The sequence below is a fragment of the Vicia villosa genome, linkage group LG6, assembly GCF_029867415.1.
Source record: "Vicia villosa cultivar HV-30 ecotype Madison, WI linkage group LG6, Vvil1.0, whole genome shotgun sequence".
NCBI lineage: Eukaryota > Viridiplantae > Streptophyta > Magnoliopsida > Fabales > Fabaceae > Vicia > Vicia villosa.
In genome coordinates this window covers 86,964,574-86,974,821 of record NC_081185.1, presented here as the reverse complement: position 1 = coordinate 86,974,821, position 10,248 = coordinate 86,964,574, and the positions used below count along the sequence as shown (strand labels likewise).

General features: G+C 40.4%; 1 protein-coding gene across 5 annotated transcripts; it reads right to left on the bottom strand.

Annotated features, from left to right (window-relative positions):
* Nucleotides 1-460: 460 nt before the first annotated feature.
* Nucleotides 461-7,941, bottom strand: LOC131611823 (tropinone reductase homolog At5g06060-like). Of its 5 annotated transcripts, XM_058883684.1 has the most exons (7): nucleotides 7,850-7,941; nucleotides 7,641-7,768; nucleotides 1,211-1,293; nucleotides 1,098-1,122; nucleotides 906-950; nucleotides 708-820; nucleotides 461-628 (listed from the first exon to the last, which is right to left on the bottom strand). In XM_058883684.1, the coding sequence occupies exons 1-7, from the start codon at nucleotides 7,939-7,941 to the stop codon at nucleotides 461-463; spliced, it is 654 nt and encodes a 217-aa protein (XP_058739667.1). The 5 variants fall into 5 exon arrangements, with proteins under 5 accessions (XP_058739667.1, XP_058739664.1, XP_058739666.1 ...); XM_058883681.1 differs by having other exon boundaries at nucleotides 461-615; nucleotides 692-820; nucleotides 906-1,122; XM_058883683.1 differs by having other exon boundaries at nucleotides 461-606; nucleotides 692-820; nucleotides 906-1,122.
* Between the last annotated feature and the right edge of the window lie 2,307 nt (nucleotides 7,942-10,248).

Genomic DNA, 10,248 nt, shown 5'->3' with positions numbered 1-10,248 from the left:
TTAAAATAGATTATATTTGATTTAGCTCCAAAATAGGTATTTTGGGCTTTTATAGTTTTGGGCTTTGGCTTAGGGAGAAAGCTAACCTAAATCTATAAATAGGGAGTAACCCTCATTAGTTTGTAATCAAGTCATTATCTTGTATTCACAGAAGTTGCAGTTGCAGGTGAATAACAGAATTTCCACAGTTTGTGGGCAGAGAGAAACTCTGTAGAAAATACTTTCTCCTTCTCCTTTTAATATTTCCGCAAACCATAATCCTATTTTTCTTCATTGTCATCTTTAACGATAAGGAATTACTAAAAGGTTTGAGAGTCTAATTCCAACAAAAACAACCACCGAAAGAAGCAGCACGACAAAGCAACCTAGGCCAACAGATTTGCGAAACAACAAGATTGGAAACAAACAGAAACCAGAAAAAACAAGCTAATAGAAATGAAAAAAAATTAATAGCATTGATCTAAGCAGTGAAACCTCCATCAATAGCAATAACTTGTCCAGTAATGTAAGATGCAGCTGGAAGACAAAGAAAAGCAACTAATGATGATATCTCTCGTGTCTCTCCCATGCGATCCATAGGAGTTTGAGACACTATACCATTTATGGCTCCACCCCCTTCAGACGCATCCTGTAAAAAGCAGTTGCTACGTTAATGACAAGCTAGAACTATCACTAAAATCTTATATGTTACATGGACAAATGCATACCATTATTGATCCCAAAAGTTCAGTCTTGACAGGTCCAGGTGCAACAGCATTTGCACGAATATTATCCTTTGCCCATTCTAATGCTAAGTTCTTAGTGAATATATTCACCGCTCCTGAATTCATTTACATGCTATTTTATATGATTTATCTTATATCGTACTCATAGTTAATTTAATTATCAAATAAACTAATACATACCTTTTGTGGATGCATAAACAGATAAAACGGGAATAGCTCTTAAACCAGCAATGGATGAAGTAAAAACTATGCTTCCATATCCAGACTCCTTTAGAAGTGGATGTGCAAGTTGACACAAATTGTAACCAGCCACAAAATTGGTACCAACTATACTTGTTAAATCCTCTTCAGTATTATCTAATATTTTCTTCATTGAAGGTTTTGCAGCATTGTTGACCTATATGTTCAACAATTTTTCAATTACATAAATTGGCTTTACGAAATAAAAAATTATATAAATTAATAAAAATATGAATAGATCATACTAGAATATTGAGCTTTCCATGAAAGATGGAAGAAACATTTTCCATTAATGTCTTGCGTTGTTCATGACTTAGTATATCACATACTGATACTGATCCAAACTACAAAACTACACCTAAGAGATTTAGCAGATGAAGTAAACATGTCCTCTGTTGCGCTCCGTCAGGCGGTGGCCTCCGTGTAGTCTCGGTGGTTTCCCAAGTAATCTTGGTTAGGGTTCGACTTCTCTTTTCCGTCTTCGGTTTAAATTCCTTATCTTAGGGTAAGGGACCTTGTCGGAAAGGGGTTTTGTTCGCGCTCTGATCTAGGGTTTTCTCGGTGATTCCCCGTGACTTGCTTTTTCAAATTCTTTCTTTCAGATTTTCTGGGTTCTCTTGGGTTTCTTTTTGTTTTTCCTTGAGTATTTTCTGGGTTGAGCGGTAGATCGATAGTAGATGCAGTCAGGTGGGTGGACAAGGGTGTCTCACGTCAAGCATTCGACACTGAGATGGGATACTTTCCCATATGGATGGAGGAATCGGAATAGGGAGGCTATGAACAAGGAAGTAACTTCGATGTACATTTCAGAGTTTCCAGAATCAGCATCGGCGAAAGACATTTTTGAACTTTTTGGATGCATTGGGAGAGTGGTGGAGGTCACTATATCTCCTAGGAGAAACAATTTAGGTAAGAGATTTGGTTTTGCGAGGTTTATTGATGTATTGGATGGTAGGTTGTTAGCTGTTCGTTTAGACAACATAGTAATGGCTGGGAAGAAAATCCATGTGAACTTGCCAAGATATCAGAAGGGGAAGTCTAAAACAGGGAATCGGGCAGGAGGATTGGATCACAGATGGCTGAATAAGAAAAAAGACGGGAAGGAAGGTGTAGGGGGAGCTAGTGTTAGGCCTGGGGAGTGCAGGGACGACTGTTCGTATGCGGAAGTGGTGGGGAAGGCCACGGGGAGTGCTGGGATGGAGGTGGAAAAACGCAGTGAGTTATTCTATCAACCTCAAGAGAGCAGGAGGGATAGGCTTGCGAAGGCGTACGTGGGTAAAGTCTGTATCCCGGGCTCGGCTTATAACATTCAAAACCAATTTGACATGGAGGGCGTCTTTGCGGTAAAAGTATCCCCGTTAGGTGGTAATCTGTGTTTGCTCGAGGAGATGGAAGAGGGTTTTATCGAAGATTTAATCGCAGATGGTGAAAGCTGGTGGAGAACCTGGTTTTCGGAGGTGAAGAAATGGGAGGAAGGTATGGTGGATGGTAATAGAAACATGTGGATCAGGATTTATGGGCTTCCGGTTATTGTCTGGCATTCTGAGTTTTTTGTAGCGCTGGCTGAAAAATGGGGAAGCTTTATATGCATAGACGAGAACACGGCTAAAGGAGATAAGTTCGACGTAGCGAAGATGTTAATCAACGTCCCTATTTCGTTTAAGGTTCCTGATTCCATGGTGATTAATGTTGGGGGAAGCCGGTTCAGCATCTTTCTTCGTGAAGACGCGATGGGACAGATTCTGATTAACTCAAAATCTTTGATGGCAGAATCATCAAGCTGTGAATCTACTGTACCAGATGGAAGATGGATGGAAGACGACGATTCTGATCATTTGCAATCAGAAGATAATATAGCTATCTTAAGTACTTCGGAAGCGGGCAAATTGAACGGGGGCGTAGTCACAAAGTCAGTTAGCGATGGTGCCACTGAGGAGAAGCTGACACGTAGGCGTAATGATGTGGCTGTTTCTGGGAGGACAGGGGAGGGAGTATCATTGGACAACGGTATTTTCGATACGTCTCTAGCGTTAATTCGGAACTATTCTGAAGCGAGGGGAGGAAGTCGTTGGAATACTAGAACTGAGGACGATGGGGAGGATTTGACACAGAAGTTAGGTTCTTCGACTCACAATGAAGAATTATTTTCTGTTAATAATGCTGTTGAGACTGAGTTACCTACTGTTGGTTGGTATAGGTGTTTCAATGATGTTAATGGCAGCTTGCTGGGTATTAACGATTAGGATGAAGGTGTTACACAGGGTCATGGCAAAGATTCTTCTTGCTATAACAAATTTAAGGGGGCGGGTGGTTTTGTGCACAGTGGGTCAGTTGGAGCAGAATCTCAACATGCTGCCGGAAATGTTATAAGGAGTGGTTCAGCTAACACCCTATTAACAGGGACCAGAAATGATGTATTAATTTCGGATGCTGCTGTCATGAAATCACATAGTGGTTTAGAGAAAAATATGCTCAGTCCTATTAGCAAGAAAGTGAAATTCAAATCTTTACGGGAGTTGGGTTGTAGAAAGAACAAAGGAAAGGGAGGGCGCGGTAATGGAGGAAAGGGAGATAGCAAGGGTTCTCTCGGAGAATTTACAGGGCCGAAGGAAATAGAAGGGGGAAGCACATCCTTATGTTATGGTTACCAAAATGAGGAATCGGACATTATTCGAAGCAATGTGAGACAATGGAATTTTGTGGATCTAAATGTAGGGGAGAAATTGTGGGAGGCAATAGTGGCGTTGGGGGTGGTCGATGTGGAGGGTCGGAACAAGTTGATTAGTAGGATAGCGAGTTTGGAAAATGGCGGAATTTCACAACTTCAACAAGGTTTGGAAAGGAAGGAAATAAACAATGTTACTCGATGATTATTGGATCGTTAAACATTAGAGGGGGAGTGAATGCACTCAAAAGGAGAAGAATTAATGCTTTAATTTCGAGAGGTAAAGCGGACATTTTCTTTGTACAAGAAACTAAAATTTCTATTATGAATGAAGAGTTGGCTAAGAGTTTTTGGAGCTCTTCGGAGGTGGAATATTCTTTTTCTAATTCCGTGGGAAGATCGGGGGGGATTATTACTCTATGGAAGAAAGACGATATGGAGGTGTTAAGTAGCTTTAGAGGAGAGGGATCCTTGGGGATTCATGTTATTTGGAAGGGAGACCGTTATTACGTGATTAATGTGTATTCTTCATGTGATATGAACAAGAAGAAAGAGATGTGGAAAGCCTTATTGTACTTGAAGGACTCCTTCAAGGACGGTGAATGGATTATAGGTGGTGACTTCAACGCGACGAAGAAAAGTAGTGAAAGGAAAGGGAGGGCTCTTTCGGCTAGTAATAGAGACTCAGAACTTTTTTCGGAATTTATTGATAAAAGTGGATTGGTGGACATCCCTTGCAAGGGGAAGAGGTTTTCTTGGTTTAGTGGAGACGGAAAATCGATGAGTAGGTTAGATAGATTTCTCTTATCTAACAAGGTGGTTGAAAGGTGGGGAGTGGTTGGTCAATTGATTGGGGATAGAGATATTTCGGATCATTGTCCGATATGGTTATGTAGAGATTCAACAATGAGTGGTTTTCCTTTGATGCTTTTATTCCTTTTGTCGAAAAGGAATGGTCTAGTTTGAAGGTGGAAGGAAGAGGTGACTTTGTCTTAAAAGAGAAACTTAGGCTCTTAAAAGACAAGCTTAGAAGGTGGGATAAGGAAGTTTTCGGGAAGTATGATCTAGATTTGGAAGAAGGCGTCCGTGTATTGAACAAGGTCGACGAAAGGTTGGTATCTTTTTCTAATTTCTCATCTCCATCTTTTGAAGAGAATCTTTTTTTGAGAAAGGAAGCTTGTAGTAGTTTTTGGAGAAATTTGAGGATTAGGGAGAACATGCTCCTTCAAAAGTCTAGATTGTTATGGCTTAAAGAGGGAGATTCGAATAGCGGTTTTTTCCATAATGTCATGAAACAAAGAAGAAGGAGTAATCATCTTGGACCCATCCGAACTCCGGGAGGTATGGTAGACTCGGTTGAAGAAATTAAAGAAGCGGTCTTTAATCATTTTGGGAAAAAGTTTGTGGAGACCGAGGAGGATAGACCATTGTTGGAAGGCATTCCTTTCAAGTCTATTAGTAGTGAGGAGGCGGAGGGGATCGAAAGACCTTTTATCGAATCGGAGATAAAAGAGGCGGTTTGGGCTTGTGGTAGTAATAAAAGTCCGGGCCCGGATGGGTATTCTTTTCTCTTTTTAAAAAAGTGTTGGCACATTATTAAGGTCGATTTCATCCGGTTTTTGAATTACTTGTTTGAGGGAAGGGGTGTTTCAAAGACGGTTACTTCCTCTTTTTTGACGCTTGTCCCTAAGTCTTCTAGCCCGATCGGGTTGGATGACTATAGACCTATTTGTTTAGTGGGATGTATGTACAAAGTGGCGGCGAAGCTTCTAGCGGGAAGGTTGAAAGGGGTCCTAAACTCGATCATTTCTACTTGCCAAAGTGCTTTTGTACCCGGAAGACAACTTCTCGATGGTGTTTTAGTAGCGAACGAGGTGGTGGATTTTGCTAGAAAAGAAGGTAAAAGATGTATGCTTTTCAAAGTGGACTTTGAAAAGGCATATGACAAAGTTAGTTGGGGTTTTTTAAAAAACATGCTTAAAAGGATGGGATTCGGGGAGAGGTGGATGAGGTGGATGGACTCTTTGGTGTTCACTAGTAGTATGTCGGTGTTGGTTAACGGGAGCCCCACGAAGGAATTTAGTGTTTCAAGAGGATTGAGGCAAGGAGATCCTCTATCTCCTTTCCTTTATGTCATAGTGGCGGAAGGTCTTACGGGATTGATTAGAAAATCTTTTGAAATGGGAGAGTTTCAAAGATTTGTCTTAAAGGAGTCTTGCTCGGTAGATTTATTACAATTTGCGGACGACACTCTAATTATAGGAGAAGGTAATTGGAAACAAGTTTGGGCTATAAAAGCGACTCTTAGAGCTTTTGAGATTGTTTCGGTTCTTGGTATTAACTATCAAAAAAGTAAATTGATAGGCATTAATACTAACGTGGGGTTTTTGGAAGCGGCTTCTTTGGTTCTTTCTTGTAAAGTGGAGGAGAGTAATTTCTATTTTCTTGGAATGCCGGTTGGTTACAATCCAAGAAGGGAAGAAACTTGGAAACCGCTTTTGTCTAAGGTGAGGAAAAGGTTGGAAGGGTGGACGAATCGCTTCTTGAATTTTGGAGGTAGAATAACTCTTCTAAAATCTATTCTTACTTCTTTGGCAATTTTTACTATGTCTTTTTACAAAATGCCAAAAAAAGTGGTGAGGAGTTTTAATTCTATTCAAAGTAAATTCTTATGGGGTGGGGTGGAGGAAAAGAGGAGAATTCATTGGGTGAGGTGGAAGGAGGTCACGGTACCGGTAGAAAAAGGAGGTTTAGGAGTTAAAGATATTTATTCTTTCAATATGGCTCTCTTAAACAAATGGCGGTGGCGTATTCTTCAAGGGAAAGATTCTTTGTGGTTGGATATTTTGAAGGCACGGTACGAAGATTTATCTTCTAAGGTTTTTTGTGTTGACAAGGAGGCAATTGTCTCTTCCTCGTGTTCCTTTTGGTGGAAGGATATAATTAAGGTTAGTTCTTCTTTTATCGTGGATCCTATTGTTGAAAATACTAGCTATATTGTTCACGATGGTTTTAAGACACCTTTTTGGGATTCTAAGTGGCTCGGTGGTGTTTCTTTGAGAGATAACTTTCCGGTGTTATACGAGAATTCCCGGTTGAAAAAAGTTTCGGTAGCGGCAATGGGAGGGTGGATGGAGGGAAATTGGAAATGGAGTAATTTTGGTATTTCCGATGACATTTTGGAAGCGGAAGATGCCGTAGAAGAGGCGGTTAGTATGAAAAATATAGTGGAGGAGTTTAGCGGTTGGAAAGTGGGCAAAGATTTGGTGGAGTGGAATGGCAACTCGGAAAAGACTTTTTCGGTAGCTTCGTGCTATGAGTTTTTGGATTTGTTTCGGATTCCTTATGGTCCTCCGAATATCCATGATGGAGTTTTTAGCTTGATTTGGAAGTTGGATGTTCCTTTCAAGATCAAAGCTTTCGGTTGGAGATTATTCCGGAATAGACTTCCTACAAAAGACCAATTGGCTCTTAGAGGTATTGCTTTTTCTCTAGATAATTCGTTATGTTCTTTTTGTGGCGTTTGTTCGGAAAACTTGAATCATCTCTTTTTTGAATGTGGGGTGGTGATGAAGATATGGCGCGATATAGAGGTTTGGGTTGGTAAAGGGGATAGTTATTTTGTAGAGTGCCTTGCTTTTTATATGGATTGGCATTCTTTTTTTAATGTGCATATGGTGAAAGATAGAAAATTGGGTGTAGTTTGGTTAGCTATTACTTGGGCTATATGGTTAGTTAGAAATGGTGTTTGTTTCCGGAATGAACCTTGGAACATCGACAATACGGTGTGGAACATCAAACTTTTGGTGTGGAAGTGGTCCTATTGTGGGAAGATTACCCATCCCAAATATACCTTTTATGAGTTTTGTAAGGATCCGGTGTTTTTCCTCTCATAAGGTAATTTGGTTTGTAATTTTCTTTATCGTTTTGGTTGGGATCCGGTGTATATGGGATGGAGAACCCCCTTTGTTCTCCCGTTAATATAATTTCTTGCCTTCTAAAACAAAAACATACTGATCCAGTTACATTAAATCCTTTGCTTTTCCACTCTTCCAAACATTTGTTAATATCATCTTCATTACGTGAACATATATGCACTGCTGCTCCAAATTCCGCTAACTCTTCAACAATTGCGTACCTAATTAATAATACAAAACTCAAAGTAAAAATCTTATGAGTCACTAAATATTTGAAGTAAGAGTGAAGATAAGGTAATTACCCAATGCCACGGGTTCCTCCCGTCACTAATGCAATCATACCCTCCAATGACCATCTTTTATCCTTCACGCTGCTCAACTTTGATTCAGCCATTTTTTTCTAGTTTATAACCGCACTTGAAATGCTAAAGAAAAATCTGAAGTTGTTTTTCTTGCTCTTGTTTGTGAGATAGACATATAATAAGCATATTTTCTTATATAGACAACTAAAATCGATGCCATGTGTGCAACACTCTATCAGTATCACTTCTATAAAAGTAGTATAAATTTTTGCTCTCGTATAAAACGTGAAGAGAGAAATTAATATTAAAATTTTTAAAGCAGTATCTTTACAGTGTAGATGTGTCTTTTGGGTGTGTTTAAAGAACCATTATGATATTTTTTATATACCTTTAGTTGTTAGAATCGTTGTGGAGTAGAGTCAGTCTTATCGCCAAATACAGTGTGTGCACACATAAGTCGAAGGAACATATCTTAGAATATCTATTTTTTATACAGTATTTAACAAGAAATTATTAATGGGTAGTGCTCACAATGAATAGTATTATGATCTTTCTCTTTCTATAATTTGAAAGATGTATATTACCCTCTAAAGATAACTTGATAGAAATAACAAGTTGAATAACTTATTACAGATATGAGTGAACGTGAGCGAGTGGCGGTTGAGGGGATGGAGGGAGGGGGCCGGAGTGTTCTTGAAACTATCAAGGGGAAGAGTGTAGTGGATGAAGGGACGGAGGTAGGGGGACGGAGTTTTCCTTTCTTGAAATCGGGAGAGGGTGGTGAAGGTGGTGAGGGTTGGAAGAAGGTGGGGAGAAGGAACCGTAAAGAGAAGGTGGGACCATATCGGAGGTGGAACTGGTCAGAAACGGCCGGTAACTTCATTCTTCTTCACGTCTTTTCCTGACAGATGTTGTGCAAGGGATATGTATAAGATTTTTGAAGATTATGGGGAGGTGGATGAAGTTATAATCCCAGGTAGAAGAGACAAACGTGGTAACAAGTTCGGATTTGTTCGTTTTTTCGATATTCGGGATGCTGAGAGACTGGCGATCAAACTCGATAACATTTTTGTGGACAACCAGAAGATGTTTGTTAACCTACCGCGTTTTCAAAGAGGGAAGATGGTGAAGTTAGGGCACTCGAAATAGGTTCGAGGTGGTGAGGTGAAGACATTGTAGCAATGGTTTAGTTTGGTGGGCAGTCGGCTCCGGCAGTCACACCTTGTTTGGATTTCGATTTCGGTTCCGCTTCGGTTCTACAACGTTTCTCTAAAGCTTTTGTTGGTAAGGTCTTGGAGGTTGGCATGACTTACAACATCCAAGATATTTTTGACGTGGAGGGGTTCTTTGGTGTTAAAGTTTCAGCGTTATGAGCTAATCTTTGTTTCCTGGAAGATAAAGAGGAAGGGGCGGTAGAGAATCTAATCCTTAACGAGAAACTTTGGCTTGACAAGTGGTTTTCCACGGTGAAGCCTTGGGATCCTGAGGTCTTTGACTATGAAAGAGTCACCTGGGTGAGGTTATTCGGCCTTCTAGCTCATTTCAGGAATGAGAATTTCTTTGAGTTTTTATCTAAAACGGTGGGGAGTTACATTCGTTCCGATGAGGTTACTTCTAAACAAGAACGTCTAGATGTTGCCAGGTTCTTGGTTCGAACTCGGTGTGCTGCGGGAATTGAAGAACAGTTTTGCATTAGAATTAACGGTATGATGGTTAGGCTGAAGTTGATTGAAGATTCTCAAGGACCTTTGCGGATTTTGAAACAAACTTCTGAGGATTCTATTTTCTCCGATTCGGAATTTAAAGAAGCAGTCGGTGATGATAGTGGTGGAGGATCGGAGGATGGCCGTGATGAGACAGTGCCGGTGCCTGGTACAAAAGGTACAGGTTTATTAAATGAAAATGGTGACTTGTCGGTGGCTGCTTCAAAAGGTGAGAGGTCAAATTGCATGGAATTAGAAACTGGTTTTCTGTCTCGTGAAAGTAAGAAGGACAGTCTATTTGACTTTAACCTCGGTAATGACAAAATAGGTTCTACAAAGGTTTTAAATCCTTTGGACGTTTCTGCGTCAAGAGTTGGCCAGGAATTATCGGTGGGACCCATATTTGAGAAACACTTCTCACGTGGAACAAATGGCAATGGTTCGGATAATTGGATCATTGGGCCAATTCGTAGGGCTAAGTCTTTGGAAATGGGCCGGTTTGATAATGCGGTTTGGGAACTGGGTCATTCTAAATCAATTCGGATGGGGCATAAGGACCCGGTTATTCCTCTAGGAGCGCTGAATACCTCTCGCGAGTCTAGCCTTTCAGAGACTTCAGGAACGGGTTTTTCTGGAGAAGGTGATTTTGTTCCAATTTCTTGCGCTTTGCTGGACTCTCTCGCTGTGCCCGATTAC

Excerpts from the sequence above, each read along its gene's own strand:
- LOC131611823 (XM_058883681.1), bottom strand. The coding sequence starts at position 7,941 with ATGGCTGAATCAAAGTTGAGCAGCGTGAAGGATAAAAGATGGTCATTG. Across the intron at positions 821-905 it reads TGTTTATGCATCCACAAAAG|GAGCGGTGAATATATTCACT; the intron begins GTATGTATTAGT and ends AAATGAATTCAG. Across the intron at positions 616-691 it reads AATGGTATGCATTTGTCCAT|GGGGTGGAGCCATAAATGGT; the intron begins GTAACATATAAG and ends ATGCGTCTGAAG.